The 20754-nt window shown below is 41.4% G+C and overlaps 1 protein-coding gene across 5 annotated transcripts in view; it reads right to left on the reverse strand.

The window, feature by feature from the left end:
• Window positions 1-20754, reverse strand: part of nbeal2 (neurobeachin-like 2) — a 218230-nt gene that overhangs the window by 55470 nt on the left and 142006 nt on the right. For all 5 annotated transcript variants that reach the window (XM_048528978.2, XM_048528976.2, XM_059646160.1 and 2 more), the window contains 10 exons: window positions 20565-20723; window positions 17860-18019; window positions 15965-16053; window positions 12213-12941; window positions 9519-9697; window positions 8694-8853; window positions 7071-7208; window positions 3934-4236; window positions 2838-2987; window positions 1464-1621 (listed from right to left, as the gene is read on the reverse strand). In XM_048528978.2, the coding sequence (XP_048384935.1) occupies window positions 1464-1621; window positions 2838-2987; window positions 3934-4236; window positions 7071-7208; window positions 8694-8853; window positions 9519-9697; window positions 12213-12941; window positions 15965-16053; window positions 17860-18019; window positions 20565-20723 (2225 nt within the window). The remainder of the gene's footprint in view (window positions 1-1463; window positions 1622-2837; window positions 2988-3933; window positions 4237-7070; window positions 7209-8693; window positions 8854-9518; window positions 9698-12212; window positions 12942-15964; window positions 16054-17859; window positions 18020-20564; window positions 20724-20754) is intronic.

A 20754-nucleotide genomic window follows, 5' to 3' on the forward strand; every position in this document is an offset into this window, starting at 1 on the left:
CCTCAATTTCTCTGACCCCCGCCCCCCTCTCATATTCCATCCTATCTCACCCAAAACTGACTGCATTCGGTGCACTCAGATCCAACCCTGACTTTGTTATTAAGCTTGCCAGAGTGTTGCTGTTGTAGCATGGCATACTGACCTCTATATTGCAGAGGCTGAGCACCAGCTCACAGACACCTCCTCCCATCTACCCCTGGACCATGACCCCACAATGGAACAGTAGACCATTGTATCAGCTACTGTCACTAATCTCACTTCATCTGGTGATCCCTTTCCACCTGCCTCCAAATTGACAGTCCCCCGACCACACAGCTCACTTCTACCTCCCTCTGAAAACCCACAAACAAGACTGCCCAGTCAGATCCATTGTTATAGCCTGCTCCTGATCCACAGAACGCACCTCTTCCTACCCTGACTCAGTCTTTGCTTTCCTGGTCCAATTCCTGCCCACCTACACCACGATTCCTCTGACGCTTTGTGCTAGTTTTGAAATTTCCAGTTTGCAGGCTCCAGCCACTTAAGCTTTACCATGGCCGGGCAATTGCTTTTCATGTCCATTCCCCACCAGGAGAGTGTCAGGGTCTCCACTTCTACCTGGAACAAAGGCATGAACCGTTCCCACAAAACTCCTCTGCTGGCCAAGCTCATCCTCACCCTAAACAACTTCCAAATTTAACTCCCTTCATTTTCTTCAGGTCAGAGGTGTGGCCATGGGCACCCACATGGGCCCCAGTTATGCCTGCCTCTTTGTGGGCTAAGTGGAATATTCCTTGTTCCAGCTCCCATCCATAATTCTATCTCCATTACAGGTTCCTCCATTACAGCAGTAAATTCCGAAGAACTTCATTGACTGCAAATCACTTGGGATGTCTTCATGTCATATACTAATGCGTTTTTGATGTTTACCAAGGATGTCCAGCAGTGCAAAAGATATTAATGTTACAGAATGACATCATTTTAAACCACCAAGCAATCCCAGTTCACATACAGAATGAACCAATCAATGCAAATCCTTTTCCCCATTACACTGAAAATATGCCTCAGCCCAAAAGCCTCCAGGCCAATGTAACAATTTTCTGTTTCTCACACCAGTGATTTAATGATTAACATTGCCAATTTAATGCCATTATGTGTAATAACCACCAAGCATGGAAGGACTTCAATACTGTTAGTCATAGTTAGAAAAGACAACTTCCAATGCATCACACCATCTGAATGGCAAGGCATGGTTGTAGTGTCTGGGTCAGAAGATCAGGGTTCAAATCTCACCTGCCACAGGGTGGCTATAGTATTGGTCTAGTAGTTCTGAGACCTAGATGAAGAGAAAGTATATTCTGCTTTTACAAATCAGGTAAAAAGGACTGCTAAACTGTTGGATTGCTGGAAAAACCTAACTTTTTCCATAATGTCAAAACTCAACACTGAAGAATTCTCTATTTTTAAAAGATGCTGTCACCTACCATTCGGCCCAGGCCCCACGTGGGCAGGTAAAGAGGCGCCTTAATGATTGCCACTGTCGAAGTACCGTGTTGTGATGGCTGTTGATCTGTTTGAGGACATTGCTGTATCGAGCATTCTCAAACCTCACACGCTTCATGTATGGCTCCAGAATCAACTCCTTGAGGGAGATGCAACAGATTGGAGAGTGACAACATTAATCTTCTTTCATAAACTCAAGGTCATTTTTAGTAGGAGCAGACATATTGCCCAATAAGCCCTTTCCTTCCCCTCAAATTTCAAACATAGCATGCTGTTCAGTATTCAATGAGTTCTACTGATAGATGTTAAAGTTCTGAGTAGTTGAAAGCAGTCAAGTAAATAAGTGTATGGTATGGATTAATTCATTAAATTGAACTGATTTTGATTTTGCCTGCTCCCCAGCTCCCTATCTCTCCCTCACTATGATAATCTGCCCATTACAGCCTTTGCATGTAAACTGATGAACTGGAAAACGCAGGTGATTTATTGGTGCGGTTAACAGACAAAAAACACCACCAGCGATTGGATAAACACTTTTCAGCTGTGTGTAACAGCACTTCTGGATATTTTTTAAAAATGCTGAGTTCACCTGGGGGCTCTTGTCACATTGCATTAGTGTCCTTGCCTCATAGCCCAGAAGACTGGTTTCAAATCCCCACCTGTTCTAGAGGTGTGAAATAGCAACTGTGATCAGGTTGATTAGAAAAGTACCTAAACAAAAACTGAGATGTCTTGGAGGGTTCTGGTGGTGCAGTGGTAACGTCCCTTCCCCTGAGTCAGGAGATCTAGGTTAAATACCTCCTTCCCCAGATCTGCATCCTAAAACATCTGAGCCTTTTAATGTACAATTTCCTAAATGCAAAAAGACATAATTCATTCAGTACTCCCTGAATGACATAGCAGCTTCATCATACAAAGATGACAGACTAATAGCTGGTCAGAGCCATCAATCGCTACAAATTAATCTAAACCCACCTAGACTTCACCAAGGAAAATCCCATTGGCACACAGTTGAGGGAGCCCTTGGATTCAATGTCAAATTTTTCTTCTCAAAGATACCATACATATCATGTCTCAAGTTATTTGTGTGTCCTTTCCCAAAAACCTGAAATAAGTCCTTGTAGTGGGCATTTGAAAGAATCAAGAAACTTCCAATGAGAAGATTAAGTGGGTGGGATTGAATTCACAATTGGTTGGAGTATTACAGGGTTTATGGAGTAGATTAGAAGGCTAGGGTGAAGTCCATGATAATGGAAAATATGCAGGATCTGAGAGAGGATATTAAATAAGTGGGGGGTCCATCGGTAGTTTCAATTGCACAGGGAGTGTCAAAACAGGGCACATGTATTAGCTACCTCAAACTTGGAACGACTCTCCCCACGCTCATGCTCCCGACGCAATGAGCTGCTCATTAGAGAGTCATAGCAGGAATTCCAGAAGCTGGACATCTGATTGTGACTTCTGTCAAATGTGTCGTGCTCGTATTGAGTCATGGCTTTCAGAACCTGCAAAAATGTACACAGTTATATCCACTAAAAGTGAATACACCAAAGAGAACATATTAACAAGAATGAGAAACAGGATTGGTCAGAATAAGGTAACGGAAGATAACATCGGCTTGAAAAGCCGTAATAATATCAGAAAGGATATGAGAAGACAGGATAGGATAACATACAATAAGGTATGATTTAATATGTAGAGATACAGTAGACTTGAAAGACAATGAAAATGTAAGATGATCATCTGGGCAAGGTACAGAACTGAAGAAGAGAAGAAAAATTAGGAGAAACAAGCCGATCAAGTCTAAGGAGGTACGACAAGCACAAGGACAAACTGAGAATGGAGATCCCAGGACAGAGATGGAGGAGAGTAGACATCGTGGTGTACAATAAGTCAGGAAATAAAGGCAGGGAACAGGATTAAGTGGTGGAGAGATCTCAGTACAGATGGGCAAGATTAATGAGATTTCAGGATACAGAAAGTCACTGAGTAAAAGCGATGATATCAGTCTAATAAAGCAAGGAATTGGGTAGAAAATAGTGGGAAGACATAAGGAATGAACAGAAGAACAAGAGGAGAGACTGCAAGTTTGCATATGGAGTCTCGACTATTTTATTTTTCTAAAAGTAAGTAACCTTGGTGAAGTGTCAACAAATGTGTCTAAAGTACCAAACAGGATAAAAGACAAGATAAATCAAGTAGAATTGTTCAGGGAACACTTAAGATCAGCTTTGAAAGGCATGGAAGTTGTAGAATAAAGACATGATTGATGTCCACGAGCAGTCACACATTTTTTGACGTGAAAATTTATGTTAAAAACAAAGGAAAATGAGACGAGGGTAATTAACTTCTGCGATGACTATGCCACAAAATCAGGCACGTAAAATCATGCAATCCATGGAAAAATATGTAGATATATCACATTGCAGTTAGACACATAAAAACACCCACCTGTTTTTCCAAGAACAGTCTCCATTCAGAGGTGACACAGAAATGCTGGAAATCCTCAAAGAAGGTTGGGCTGCCATTGGTGGGTGGCAGAGATGGCAGTTGGTACTGAAGCTCAAGCAACTGGTAACACTGGTCCATTAGAGTGCGGACAATGGGCATCAGATAAGAGAAGATCTCAGTCTTACACCTGATGGATCTCGTAAGGGGAACATCCAGCTTTCCCAGCAGAAAGCAGGCCTCCTCCTTCCGAATTGGCATGGTCTGGAGGAGACTATGAAGCTTCACACAGGCCACTGCACACACCTGAGGGGAGTTGAAGAATGAAAAAAATAAATACATTGACAGCATCCGAAGCAGACAAAACATTTTCCTATGTGGATAACAACAGTTTATTGAGCATTAAATAGTAGTGGAAGCCTAAGACATATTTAGAACTTTTCTTTCATGGGCAACATGGCACTATAAGGACAAAGGTTTTGTATGGCTAACTGTCAGCTCTCGTCATGGCCAAAGCTATATAACTTGAGTTCTTCTGTGTGTTAACTGAAGATATATCTTGTTTATCAAAAATTGTCATCATGATCTTATATGTATGTTTGAGCTCAGACAAAGTGATGAGAGCAAAGAGAAATGTCCTAAATTATTTCCTGAATTTATTAACAGCTTTTTCTTTGTTTAAAAGTCTGATCAACTTATCTGACTACCTTCAAATATTTGTTTACTTCCATTTATTTAGGAGATGTGGGTGTTGCTGGCTTGACCAGCATTTACTGCCCCTTCCCAATATCTCCTTTGAGAAGATGATGGCAAACCGTCACACTGAATTGCTTCACTCTATTTAATGCTTAATAGGAATTCTACTTGACAGAACTGCAGATTGGTGTGGATGAATTCCCTCTCTTGTTGATGCCTTTGCCATCTGCTGCAGACCTAGTCTTGCAGCTATGTCTTTAAAGACACAATCAGCTCAGACTATAGTGTTGCTTCAGCTGTGCAATCCCTCTTGATAGGTATTTAAGAGGATAAATAAGGGTAACCACATCAGTGTGGATTTGGAGTCACGTGTAGGTCAGACGTGAGGACATCAAATTTCCCTGCCTACAGTGCATTAGTAAACCAGATTAATTTCAAGACATTTGACAACTGTTTCTTGGTCATCACTAAACATCTTTCATTCAAGATTTTACATTATTGAATTCCACCATTTGGGAATTGAAACACAGGTATCTACAGCATTAGCTGGGCGTCCAGATTATTGGACTAATGAGAAAACCACGATGCCACCAGTGAACGCTCTGGTCTCTCTATTCCTGCATATCCTTCAAAGTTATTTAATACTGCATCCCTTCATTCTTCATCCCAAAATGAATCAGTCACTTGTATATTAAGAATTCAAGTTCTGGACTGACCCACAAGTGGAAATATATCCTTAATTACAACAATTTTCAACTCTGTTATATTTTTCAAGATTTTATTAGGTCAATTCTTACTTAATCTTATTTTGGACAGAAAAGAGCTCTAAAATGCTTGATCTTTTGACAGCTGAGATTTTCAGTCTGATATCTTATTTATAAGCCTTTTTGCCCGTTTTCGATCCCATATAAACTTTTGTGAGACCAAGTTTAGATCTGTAGTATATCTCACTAAGAAATGAACTGTAGAAATGTCTGTAGAAATGAACTGATGCATTTGGAAAAGAAGAATGTGGAGAGGCAGCATATTTTAGAAACAATGTTAAGACTTGGAACGGGTGCAGAGGATATTTACAACAGCAACACTAGAGACAAATACCACGGAGACTGGAAATCTGGAAGGAAAACAGAAAATGCTGGAAATACACAGCAGGCTTGGCAGCATCGGCAAAAGGAAAAATATTTAGTGTTTCTGGATGTGAGATTGCTCGCTGAGCTGCAAGGTTAGTTTTCAGACATTTTGTCACCATTCTAGGTAACATCATCAGTGAGCCTCCGACGAAGCGCTGGTGTTATGTCCCGCTTTCTATTTATTTGGTTAGGTTTCCTTGGGTTGGTGATGTCATTTCCTGTTCTTTTTCTCAGAGGATGACAGATGGGCTCCAAATTAATGTGTTTGTTGATGGAGTTCTCATGCGTATCCAACCGGAACTCCATCAACAAACACATGGATTTGGAGCCCATTTACCATCCTCTGAGAAAAAGAACAGGAAATGACATCACCAACACAGGAAATGACACCACCAACCCAAGGGAACCTAACCAGATAAATAGAAAGCAGGACATAACACCAGCGCTTCACCGGAGGCTCACTGATGATGTTACCAAGAATGGTGACGAAACGTCCAAAAATGAACCTTGCAGCTTGGCGAGCAAACTCACATCCAGAACCTCAACCTGAGCTACAAATCTTCTCAAAACTCGGTAATTAGTGTTTCAGATCAATCTCCTTCATCAGAATTTTCCTTGACTAGCTGAGTATTCCCAACATTTTCTGTTTTTATGTTTATTGTATGAGGGATATCCTTTTTGTAGAGAGATGAGAAAAGCTGCAATTGCACTCCCTAGAATGCAGAACATTCAGGTAAGATTTAACGATGAGATGTTTGGACAGAATTAATTAATGAGGGGAAAGTGTTCCTACTTGATTGGTAATCAGGGCACAGAACTTTGCAATAATCAGCAAAGGAACCAGACAGATGATGAGGAGCCTTTTCTCATTAAGCAAGATATGAACATTTCTAAAGTACTATCTGTAAAATGATGTAAACAAATTCAATAGTAATTTTCAAGTCGGAATTAAATATTTATTTGAAGAGGAAAAATCAGGGCTGAGTTTGTTAAATGAGACTTCAAACCATCCAGCACAGACACGACCAGTTGAATTACTTTCTTCTTTGCTGTATGAATCTTTGATTCCCTCATGCCCAGAATGTCTCCAGTTTAAAGTTCTCATCTTGTGTGCACCTCAACAGAGGCATTCACATAATGGCAGAATGACATCAGCAGGAAGTCAGAGACAACTACTCCTGGTGCTAGAAAATGCATTTACAGAGTCCCAAAGGGTTAGGGAGATGAGTTAGGCAAAGAAATTATGACAGGTAGTACTTGTCTGGGACTGAAACCTCAGTTATGCTGTTATTCACAAGTAAAATATTTACAAACCTGAACATCTTCCTGTACAATGTAGCCCAGAATAATTCTGAGGCCAATCTGAGCCATTTCCTTCAAATCAGATGTCTCATTATCCGAATGATACCAAACAGCTAGTTTGTCCAATAAGTTAATCACACCTTCAAGAATCTGAAAACAGGAAGGTCATGAAATGAATTATTATTTTAACTGCCATGACCCCAGCTGATGTTATTACTGGACAAATCTGACCCCAGACTGGAATCTACGGTGATAGAACATTTTATTTAATGATGTGGTCTTTCATGGAAATACAAACATGCAATGTTATTTATCTGACTCGAAAACTGAAGCTCATCATGCAAAAGAAAGAGATAAAAACGAATAAAATCAAACTACTTAGGTACAACACAAATTGAAACATTTTGAAACACAGTAAATGTGCAATATTCCATTGGTCCCAAAAGCATCCCTTTACAATATTCAAACACCAGAGCAAATTCCCTTCTCAATCACATCTACAGAATTGACTTAGCTGTTGCTTTCCGCTCCTGGTCTTGACAGTCTGATGGCCTCTCCCTTGAGTATTCACACAACTGAGCTTACATTTTTTCAGTTTCACATAATCCCTTACGAGTTCTAACCAAACATTTTTGTTCTGAAATTTTCACACTAAAAATCCTGCACTGAGATTACCTACATCCTAACTGACTTTTATTATCTCCTTTCTTCAACTGGAACTGTTTTATATGTTTAAATTCAACTAAGACTCCTATAAACCAAAACCAAAGTCTTGGCAATCTATGAGAGTTTCCCGAAGCCAAAACAAAACTCTGATCCTTCCAGCTGAAAAACAAGCTGATACGCATCAATATTTACTCTGGTCACCTGTAAAACTGTCCCAATACAAACAAATTCTGATGACCACTCCAGGAAGTCTCTCTCTCTCTCTCTCTCTCTCTCTGTCTCGTGCTGTCTTGAGAGAAAAAAAAATCCATGACTCCACAAGTTATCTATCAAAATCCCTCATATACACAGACTAATACCTACATGTTACCTGTTCAAAATCAACACTCTAAGATATTTAAATATATACACAAATCACACACCTTAAATCACAATACACAAACACAACAATTCACACGCTGCCATTCCTTGACTACAATGGATACAGTTGTACATGATTATTTTGAATGACAGAGGCATTACAGACTACTTTACAGGAAGAGTGAGACAGCACTGATGAGGAAGAGGAATCAAGGCTATATTCAGAACTGTGCTAGTTTTTAAAAATATATTTATCCCCATGATGAAGGCATCACTGGCAGAGTTTCAATACTTTCCATCACAAACTAAATGGTGTTGGGCCTTATTGATGTGCTATGGACTATGTGTTGCGAATCCTACAATTACATATGTTTCTAGGATAGTGAAACAGTAATGATAATTACTACATTCCAAATAACATTCCATAAAGCCAGTCTGAGTTGACTTATCAAAGCTAGTAATGGAACCTGGTGTATTTTGTTCTGTCAGGTACAATAACTCCATTATACAATGTCCTTACCCATCCCTGCATTCCTCTTTCAGCTCAACACTCTTAACTGTGGTCAGACTGAGTCCATCCACCTACCCCCACCCCTGCCCACTGATTACCTTTTCACTCCATAGCACTTGATTGTTTTGCCCTTCTGAGAAGAGAAAATCTTGGAGCAGTCGGAGCAGCTTTAGGATATTTTGGATATGGCTTGTTAACGCAGTGCTTGCACAGTCCTTAATGTCAGAGAATGCAGACTCCAACATCATTTCCAATAGGCTGTAATTTAATGAAAAAAAACAATCATATTACAAAATCAAAGCAACAGTTGTGCAAATTTGATGTTTGACTAATCATTCTGCCACTTTCTATAACTCATTTCACTGAATTCCTTTTCACTTTGAAGCTGCTTTAAACACAAAAAAAAGTTCAAATTTCAACCTGAGTAATTAAATGGGTTTGGTGAGTAAAAATTGAGCCTGAAGTGTCACTCTTAGCTCAGTGGGTTCTACTCTCACATTGTTATTGTATGAAAACTCATTTCTTCCAGTATGCTGATCAGAATTAATCTCTCATTCTATGTTACTGGCAGATGATCAGGCCATTATAACATTGTTTGTTGGAACTGCTATTTGCAAACGGGCTGCAGCGTTTGCCCACATAACCAGAGTGACTTCATGGCAAAAATACTTTATTAGGCTGCAGTGTACTTTGGGACTTAATAAAACAATGCAAGTTGCTATATAAATGCAACTTGGTTCTTTGTCTTTATCACCTGCTCATATATTGTTTAGCAATTTCCACTGGGGAGAGGACAAGAAGCTTCATGCCAGAGTGTTAAACTGATTAGCTGCTTCACTTAGCTAACGTAATTATTTCAACTTGTCACTGTCCTCTCTTTTTCTTCCAACATTTTGTGGTGTGTTTTATGATGTGACACTAACCTTCTTTTGATTTCATCAGGTGGGCGTACCAGCTCACAGGCTGTCCCAAGCTTGGTTAGGACAGAAAAGATCTGCCCTCGCTCCTTCCATGCTGCATCTTCGGAACCCTCTACCCCTCTCCATATTACAGAGAAGATGATATTTGTTAGCAAGTTGCAAAGTTCCTCTTCTGGTGTTTGCTAGAAAATATAAACACATGGCTGAAATCATTTTGCCATCAAGAAACCTTCACGTACGTTCTCTGAATATTTCTTGAATGTTTAAATGGAAATATTCAGACATTGGGCTTTGGCTAGGGACTCATATCATGCTCATTTATATATAAACAGATTGAATCTATAGTGAATTTGAGGAGGTGTGCAAAATGTTTACCTATGTCTCTAATTAAAAGACTGTAAATGGATAAAGATTTTGCCTTCAGTTCTATCCATTACTGCATGATTGTGAGAATGCATGCACTATTACTACTGACACAATAACTTGCAGATATTGTACCACTGCCTTGGATGTTCAGAAGCGCCAAACAGCTTCACAGAAGTAAAGTCAAAAACAGATGTTGGGCCAAAAAAGAACAGACTTCAAGAAAAATGATTCAAATTTTGATCAAAGAGATGAGGAGGGGAGGAATGATGAGACAATTCCAGAGTGAAAGACTGGATGTAAAGGAAGAACTGGGTGATGGCGGAAAGTGGCAGAGGTGTTGATTGTTGGTTTGGATAAAGTTACAACACTGGGAAGGGTGAAAACATGAAGCAACCAAACACAGGGATGAAATCCTGGAGACTTGGAGCCTACATAGGTCATTAAAGTCAGAGATGATTGCTAAGTGGCACTTGCTGTACAGTGAGAACTATGAGGAAAGAAAAGAAAGTGTCTCGGGTGATCTGAACTTTTTAAATGATAGTTCAAGTTTAGCTGGGCAAAAAGAGTTCTGTAATTGTAAATTCAGGGAGTATGAAAACAGGGGTGAGGGTTTCAGCAGTAGGATTGAGTAGGAGAGACAGCAGCCAATTTTATGGAGGGACAATTCTTTGAGATAGAATCATAGATTCCCGACAGTATGGAAAGACGCCTTTCAGTCCATCAAGTTTGTGCCAACCCTCCGAAAAGCATTCAACCCAAAGCCAGCCCCTACCTTATCCGTGCAACCCTGCAATTACCATGACTAAACCACTTAACCTGCACATCCCTGGACACTATGGATAATTTAGCATGGACAATCCACCTAACGCACATCTGGACAGTGGGAACAAACTGGATCACCCAGAGGAAACCCACGCAGACACAGGGAGAATGAGGTAGAATTGAATCCAGGTTCCTGATGTTGTGAGACAGCAATACTAACAACTGAGTCACCATGCCACCCAAGATGAAGAGTGAATGGGCTTATGTTTCCTTCTTAACTGAAGAAGGAAATTTAGCGAAAACAGTCTCTCAGATCTTGCATTACCTGACAAATACATAATGACCAGATTTGAAATTTGAGTGTTGTGTGAAGTTTTGATCATCAGACATACTGAAAACATTCAAATCCTCTCAATGGACTAAAATAAACATAACAATGGGAGCTTGGTGGTTTGCATGTGACCTGTGAGCTATTATTGATAATGACATCTTCATAGAAGCAACAGAAAGGACCTACAATGATGACCAGAAGGATAGTAGCCAATGCATACAGTTGTGCTGCTACTTTAGAAAGTGCAATGTACATAGATGTTGGGTGAGAACAAGATTGACCTCAACTTCATATGTTCCTCTAGTCCAGTTGAACACCAACATCTGTGGATGATCTTATGGCGAGAGCTAAAGGACCAGGTTGTTCTGTGCTCCAGTCTGAGACTGTCTTCAGGAGATGAGGTAAGGATTTTAAGGGTAACAACAAACAAATTATTTCAAGGCACGAGTCAGAACAGTTCAAACTTTGCTTTAAAATTATCTTGAAATCAATCTCATTTAAAATGAACCTGGAACATGTCCAAGACTATTAAAAGATGACTTCACAAAATTATTAAAGTTCAGTGTTAAATTCACAGAATCCCTAAAGTGAGGAAACAAGCCATTCAGCCCAGCAAGTCCACATGAACTCTGAGTAGCATCCTGCCCAGAATCACCAGCCCCACCACGACCATCCCATCACTGTAACCCTGCATTTCCCACGGCTAATCTACCTAGCCTGCACATCTTAGGACTGTGGGAGGAAACCAGAGGATCTGGTAGGAACCCACACAGACAGGGGAGAACGTGCAAACTCCACACAGACAATCGCTCGAGGCTAGAATCGAACCCCGATGCTGTGAGGCAGCATTGCTAAGCACCGAGGCACTGTGCCACCCAAAGCCTAATGCACTTAGTATTCCCAGGCGGTCACCCTTCCATGTACTAACCAGGCCTGAGTTTCTTAGCTTCCAAGATCAGACGTTTTCAAACAAGTATGGCTGTAGGCAATGTTATTTCAATTTTCTTATGTGCTGTCATTTCTTTCCACAAGCTTCTAAAATATTTTGTTTCAGATCAGATTTTTAAGGAGACAAAGATGATTAATCACAAGTGAAAGCCTTCAAAACCCTGGCTAAGAATGTTAGGATTCATTTAAATATGCATTATGCCCATTTAAGACTAAAGTATCCTTTATGAGATGTTATGTCTAGACTGAAAGCAATGTATAGAAAATTTTGAAACTACAGAATTCAATACCTGTGGGTTGCTGGTATTAGAAGCGTCATCACTGGGGAGATTCTCTTGGTAGCTAGAGTCATCCAGAACATTGGACAGACTGGAGCTTTTCCACGTGCGAATCCCTGGAAAGGGTTTGAAATTCTCAAGAGGAGATGGTGTTTCTGATGTGCTGACTGGAGTTAAATTTCCACTCTCCACAGTGGTAAAGGAACTAGTACTTCCCATTTCTGGTCCCAAGTCAAAGGAAGGTTGTGCGAAAGGTGAGAGGGGCTGGTAGAAAGCATCTTCAGAAGTATCAGAAGGGATGGCTTCACCTGAGCCTGGGATGTCTATTGTATTGGTTGAAGAATTACTCGTGTGGTCCAAGGAATCAAAAGACTTCATTAAAGGATCATAGGACTGCATCTCACTGGAGGGGAAAAGAGCAAGCATGGAATGGTCAGGCTGTGCTTTTGAAAAGCCTTCATTCAAATCTATACTGAAAGGGAGAAAGACCTCGGAGTCCTGGAAGTCTGATTGGCTATTCATGCGATTGATCGTCTCTTTGCCTTGCTCTTGGATGAAGTCCTGGCTCTGATCTGAATTCTTAAGTAAGTCAATGGAGTAGTTAATCAATGAACTTGATAGACTGGCCTCTCGAGATTCGTACGATTCTTTTACGTAGAGTTTGGTAAAATTGTCCTGCCATCCAGCCTGTTTTGCCAACTGACGAACAATGTCTTGCTGAGAGTAAATCAGATGGAACAGCTAAAAGAAAATTGATAGTTTAGAACAGAAATAAAGTAGATAGCAAAGACCTGTTTAGAAAAAAGGCTAATCAGTCCTACAAATTCTTTCAGAAGGAATCATGTAAAAAGTCACCATGAACCTCCAATTTCACGTTTCCCATCACTGAAATTAACTACTTATTCAGAAACACCTGTTCCTTCAAATTAATGAAAAATACTGCAGAAGCTGAAATAAAAACAATGTGCTGGATGAACTCAGCAGGTCTGGCAGCATCTGTGAAGGGAGAAACAGGGTTCATGGTTCCAGTCAGTTAACTGAGTCATATTGGTCTTATTAGATTGACTCTTTATCTTTTCAAAAATGCTACCAGACCTGACTTTCGCCAGCACTTTTGTTTTTATTACAGCAGCTCCCTTCCCTATCTTCCTTGAAAGAAAATTCAAATAATACTATAATGTTCCTCTGACCCTCAAGGTGCACTCTCAAATTATATCAATTTCGTTCCTTGTTCTGCAGTTGTCAGTTAACCTCAAGTTAACTCCTTCTATTGAAATTTCTTCCAGCTCCACTGATCTATGGTGGTTAAGTAATGAGGAAACTGAAAATGAGGATGGTTGTGTGGTGATATGGTATTGAGAATCCAGCCCAAATGTTGTCAATCCATTACGATTGAGCTCACCAACTTATGCTGCCTGTTGGTTCACCAACATTGCTATTCAAGAATTACATTCTTCTATTCAAACCAACCTTTGCAGTGTTGAGATGGGATGAGCAAAGCTATCTTAAAATCATACAATTATACAGCACAGGAAGAATAAAACTCAAATGACTTGTACTAATATTTGAAAGAGTTATTCAAATAGACCATTCCCTACTATGTCCCCAGAGTCTGACAAATTTTCCCTTTTCAAGTATTTATTCTTTACCTGTTTGAAAGATATTGCATTATTGAATCTGACTCCACCAATTTTAGTTATCTACAAACATAGCATTAACACACATGCACTTAAAGCCCAGTTTAATTTGTTATATACTTCCTTGTCTGTCCCTTCTTATTTCTGGAGTACAATTTATTCCAACACAGTTGGATGCTGCTAGTCCTCTGGGCATGAAATAATGAATTAGGAAAAGGATGACGACACTTGGGCCCTTTTGAGCCTGCTCCACCATCAATAAGATCATGACTGATCTGTTTGCGGCCTCAAGTCCACATTCCCACCAAACCTCAATAATCTTGGACTCTGCTGTTAATCAATAGATAACCTATGCCTACCTCTCAATTTTTTTAGCAATTCTGCCTCCACTGCTCTCTGGAGAAGTGAGTTCTAATGACTCTCTAACCTCTCAGAGAGGAAAGATATTACCATCACCTCTGCATCAAATGTGTGATTCCTTATTGTTAAAACTGTGCCACATGGTTCTAGTCCCTCCAACAAAGTATACATTCTTTCAGCATCTACCCTGTCAAGTCCCCTCAGGTATTTATGTGTTTCAACAAGATCATCTTGCATTCTACTAAATCCTAATTGATACAGGCCTAACGTGTCTATCCTGTGATAACTGCCCTCCCTGTCAAGGTATTAGTTGAGTAAACTTAACCTGAACTGTCTCTAATGCAGTTATAATACATTTCTTGAATAAGTAGACCATAAAGCGTACACAGTACTCCAGATGTAGTTTCAACAATACCCTTGTCAATCAGCAGAACATCCTTACCATTATATCTAATTCCGTCTTGCAATAAACCACAATATTCCATTTGCCTTTCCAATCACTTGTATGATTCCGATAACAGCCCATCAAGGTCCATCTGTACCATCAAATTCTGAAATCTCTCTCCATTTAAGTTATACGTTGCTTTGCTATTCTTCCTGCCAAATTACCCGATAGCAACTTCACAAATTGTGTCCAACACCCAATAGATAGATCAGTAACCTTCAGGCCGTTTCCAGGCTCTGTGGTCATGTCTTAATGTCTGTTACAGAGGTCAAGCAGGCAATTTAAGATAATTAGGGATAGGCAACAAAAGTCAACCTTGTCAGCTTCACTCAAATAATAAGAACAAGGCCATTATATATTTCACATTGCTATTTTAACCTGGTCTAATCACTTCATTAAAGCCAAACTGTATTTTGAGAATTAACAACAAATATCCACTGAACAATCACTGCAGACCCAATGATTCCCCATAATTTCTTAATTGCAAAGTTTTGGCCAGTCAAAGTTGACTTGCCAACAACTAGCCTACTTTTGCCCAGTAGAACAAAATTGTTGTGAGATAGTAAGAACTGCTGATGCTGGAGTCAAAGATATCATCAGATGCCGCCTGGCCTGCTATGTTTCTCCAGCTCCACACAAAATTCTTGCGATTCTTGAAATTTGGCATTCTTGCATTTGTTGAGTATTAGATAAAAGGCTTCAGGAATTTGCTTCTCTTTCCAGCTACATTCAAAATATTATTTATAATTAATAATGCATCCTTCCCAATTCCCTAACAAATTTCACCCAACTTGTTAAATTTTTCTCTTCAAGGCAGCTATTCATCCAGGACTGTACTTCCTTTGTTGAGAATCATGACAGACAGGGAACCTTGACCCTTCCTAGACTCTGTTGGGTTAATGATTTTTAAGAGATGATTCTTCTTAGGAGAATGCCAGGAATGTTAGATCTGGAAATTCTAGTTCTATAAAATGCAATAAGTCAGTCACTAAGCCTGATTACTGTCCTATGACTCCTATTGGAACAGCACATGAGGCAATTTAGTGCCAGAGCAGATGTATTGTCTTCAATTTCATGTTTTTAAGATGGTGAGGTTTGGACAATCAATCTACTTTAACCACTATTACCAATACAGAAGTAAACATGAACGTACATACTAAGTGTAACAACCATTTATATGTAAAAATACATATAATACATGTAAAACAGTTCTGTCTATACAACAGACTCTATATGTCAGCCATATGTATAGACAATTATAGACTTTAACATTTCATGTGAAGCTTTACAGTAATCACGGACATTGCTTGATGTCCACTTGCCTTTCGACAGACGTCCAGCCGCACAGTTAGATCTGCTTTGTGAGATAAATAAACTACAGCAATCAGGTCCTTGTAATTTGGAACAGGATCTTAAAAGAGAAGTGAGGCCATCATTAAAAAGAGAGAATAGGACAACCAGCCATCTTTAACAGCGCAAATCATCTTCTGATGAAGCACTAAACCAAGTCTGCCCTTCCAGGTTAATGTAATGTAAAAGATCCTTACAGCGGTAACTGAAGAGAAGCAGGGAAGTTCTGCCTGTACTGCTGAATAACATCCACCCCCACACAGCATTACTGAAAACAGACCATTTCCCATCACTGTTCACAAATTTCTTCTATTAAAAGACAGAATCTCCCTTGGGAGCTATTTTACTGTCAATATAGTTCTTAATCATATATTTTTAATATTTCAAACACATGGAAAATGATCTGATCAATCTCCATTGCAGAAGGCAATACAAACCAAACTTATTGAAACTGTCCTCAACCTGCTCCCCACTACCTTTCCCAGCAACCACAGGAAGTGCTACATCTGCTACTACACCTCTCCCCCTCATCTCGATCCGAGGCACAAAACAAACCTTTCACATCAGAGGTTCATCTGCACATCCACTGCTCCCAATATGGCCTCCTCTACATGAGCCCAAGTGGAGGCTCGGAGACCACTTTGTACAGCACCTGGACTCTGTTTGCGACAAACGACACCATCTTCTGGTCATGAACCATTTTAACTCCCCCTCCCAACACTAGGCAACATGTCCATCCTGGGCCTCCTCCAGTGTCACAATGATGCCACCCAGATACTGGAGGAGTAGCGCCTCATATTCCGCCTCGGAAGCTCACAGTCTAATGGTCTCAATGTGAATTTCACCAGTTTCAAAATCTGCCCTCACCCAGCCTCATCCCATGACCAATCTTCCCTCTCATTACCCCTCCTTGACCTGATACAACCAGTCTATCTTCTCTCCCACCAATCTGCTCTTCCCACCTCACTAACCAAGCCCCCCAACTCCCGACCTGCACTCACCTATCACCATCCCACCTACCTTCATCAGCCCTATCCATCCTCTATTTACTTCGGAGCACCCTTCCACCTCCGCCATTTCTGAAGAAGGGTGCCAACCCTAAACATCAACTTTCCTAGTCCTCTGATGCTGCCTGACCTACCGTGCTCCTCCAGCTTCACACTGTGTCATCTCTGACTCCGAAATCAGCAGTTATTAGGATCACTGAAAAAGCTTTACACCATCCATGACAAAAAACTGCTTGTTTAACTGGCATCCATCCAAATCCTTCAACCTTCACTTCCTCCACCATCAACAGTAGCTACGGTGTACATCATCCAGTGCAGCAACTCACCGAGACTCAAATTCCAAGGCCTTCTGAACTCTTGACCTTTGCCACCGAGAAGAACAAAGACAAATTTCCCTCCAAGCTTCTTCCAACCCAACCACAGACAACACAGCTGTTCCTTCACCATCCCTGGATTAAAACCTTGAAACTTCTAAACATCACTGTGGATGCATTTTGCTCCTCTGGACTGCAGTGGTACAAGTAGGCAGTGCATTACCACCTTCTCAAGGGCAATTAGGGATAGAAACCTAGAAAATAGGGGCAAGAATAGGCCATCTGGCCCATCATGATGATTATGGCTGATCAAACTCAATAACCTGTTCCTGTTTTTCCCCATGCCTTCGGATCCTTTTTGTCCCAAGTGCTATATCCAACTCTTTTCTGAAATTGGATAATGTTTTGACCTCCATTGCTTTCTGTGGTAACAAATTTCACAGGCTCACCGCTCTCTGGGTGAGGAAACTTTTCATTTCAGTCCTAAATGCCTTACCCTGTATCCTTAGACTGTGAAAGGGGCTTGAAACAACATCAGGTACTTACCTGAGCACAGCACCTGCTCTGATAGGCACCGAATGAGTGACATGGAGGCAGGAAATTCATTCAGGAAGGAAGCCAGACCTTGATAGCCAATATCCTTCAGCTTCAGTCGAAGCTTGCATTTTTCATGAACTTTGTCATACTTCAACATCTTGTACATTAGCTAGCCATAAGAACAAAGCAGATAACAAATCTCTTCAAATGCAAAGTAATTATTAAATATAAACTGAGTGCTGGAAAACCTCAGGAGGTTTGGCAGCATCAATGAAGACAAAACAGAGTTAACATTGTGACATCAATTTGACCCTTATTTGGAACTTTAAAAACAGGTTGCTGTCTCAATTGCTAGTTTGTGTTACTGTTCAAGATTAGGTTATGCCCCCAATGTTTCAAGTCCATGTTTTATGAGATAACTAGGTTTAAGGACTAAATCTTATTGTATTTTTAAATGCACGAGAAGTTGATGGAGCAAGCCTAACAAGGAACCCTGATGGTAACAGCAAAATACTGTGGGTACTTGAAATCTGAAACCAAAACAGAAATGTCGGAGAAGCTCAGCAGTTCTGTAGCATCCATGGAAAGAGAAAAACAAAATTAACTTTTCAATCTCCTTGCAGGATACTGGTCCCCTTTCAATTCAGATGCAACAAATCCTTCCTCTACAGGTCACTTTTACACCAGAAGAATGAAAAATAGCCTCCCAAAATGTAAACTAGGTAGTGTGTAATGGGAGGCTAACAGAGCAAAACTCCTGCAAGACCAGCTATGATGGACTGGACAGAGTGTCCAGATGGTTGAAAAGTGTCTCTTTTGTGTCAACTCAAATAGCTACTGTTCCAGGGGAGGAAAAAGAAATGCTACAGTCACAAAATAGCACTAACATTAATAACTGTGAAACATTTGCGATAAATCATTCAAAGTGGCAACAACTTGCCCATTAAGCTGTGCCATGTTTTGAACTACAGCATCTTAATGATGAAATAAAGGAGGAAAGGAAAGAACAGGAAGCAAATGCTGCACTCTAGGTCCTACTACCTCATGGGTTGTCCTGCCCCATGTGCCCATAGATCCGCAGACTGAGAATCTGCCTGTTCCGTCACACAAAGCAGAAACTTGAGATCCTGAACAGACAGTGACTTGAATCAAGGGACAGTTGATAGGTAGAAATTAGAGGTGCGGCTTGAGGTGGGAGGAGGGGATAGGTGAGAGGAAGAACAGGCTAGGGAGGCAGGGATGAGCTGGGCTGGGTTTGGGATGCAGTAGGGGGTGGGGAGATTTTGAAGCTTGTGAAATCCACATTGATACCATTGGGCTGCAGGGTTCCCAAGTGGAATATGAGTTACTGTTCCTATAACCTTCAGGTGGCATCGTTGTGGCACTGCAGGAGGCCCAGGATGGACATGTCATCTGAGGAATGGGACGGGGAGTGGAAATGATTCATGACTGAGAGGTGCAGTTGTTTATTGCAAACTGAGCATTCCCCCACCGCACACCCCTCCCCCCACCATCGCCAGAGTGGTCGGGAATGCCCTCGACCGTGTCTTCCGCATTTCCCGCAACTCATCCCTTACAGCCCGTCTCCGCAATGACCGCCAAAACAGAATCCCCCTAGTCCTCACATACCACCCCAGCAAACTCCAGATCCAACGCATCATCCTCCGACACTTCCACCATCTACAATCCGACACCACCAAAAACATTTTTCCATCCCCAACCTTGTCTGCTTTCCGGAGGGACCACTCTCTCCGTGACTCCCTTGTCCTCTTCACACTCCCCTCCAACCCCACCACACCTGGCACTTTCCCCTGCAACCACAGGAAGTACTACACTTGCCCCCACACCTCCTCCCTCACCCCCATCCCAGGCCCCAAGATGACTTTCCATACTAAGCAGATGTTCACCTGCATATCTGCCAATGTGGTATACTGCATCCGCTGTACCCGTTCTGGCCTCCTCTACCTTGGGGAGACTAAGAGGCGGCTTGGGGACCGCTTTGCAGAACACCTACAATCGGTTCGCAATAAACAACTGCACCTCCTAGTCATGAACCATTTCAACTCCCCCTCCCATTCCTCAGATGACATGTCCATCCTGGGCCTCCTGTACTGCCACAACGATGCCACCCGAAGGTTGCAGGAGCAGCACATCATATTCCGCTTGGGAACCCTGCAGTCCAATGGTATCAATGTGGATTTCACCAGCTTCAAAATCTCCACTTCCCCTACTGCATCGCAGAACCAGCCCAGCTCATTCCTGCCTCCCTAACCTGTTCTTCCTCACACTTATCCTCTCCTCCCACCTCAAGCCGCACCTCCATTTCCCACCTACTCTCATCCCACCCCCTTCATCTGTCCATCCCCCCCGACTGACCTATCCCCCTTCCTACCTCCCCACCTATACTCAACTTTATTGGCTCTATCCCTGCCCCTTTAGTTATCTTCTCCTCTATCCATCTTTGATCTGCCTCCCCCTCGCTCCCTATTTATTTCAAAACCCTCTCCCCCTCCCCCTTTTCTGAAGAAGGGTCTAGGCCCGAAGTGTCAGCTTTTGTGCTCCTCAGCCTGCTGTGTTCATCTAGCTCTCCACCTTGTTATCTCAGATTCTCCAGAACCTGCAGTTCCCATTATCACTGATCAGACCCCAGCCTTTTTTGCTTCTCACAACTCCTACGTTGCCAATGTACAAATATATACCCAGGACCAACTCACCCGAAAGATCTTCTCACGCACTTCATCAGAATATCTCTTCTGTAGGATCAATGAGTAAAACACTTCCACATTGCCAGGGTCAAACAGCAAGGTGAACAGCTGGTCTCTGGAAGGGCCTCCCTTCAACAGACTAAGCAAGATGTCCAGAATACCACAAAGCTGAAAAACACTGAACTTTTATTCTCTGGCG

This window comes from Stegostoma tigrinum, chromosome 5, assembly GCF_030684315.1.
Source record: "Stegostoma tigrinum isolate sSteTig4 chromosome 5, sSteTig4.hap1, whole genome shotgun sequence".
Classification (NCBI taxonomy): domain Eukaryota; kingdom Metazoa; phylum Chordata; class Chondrichthyes; order Orectolobiformes; family Stegostomatidae; genus Stegostoma; species Stegostoma tigrinum.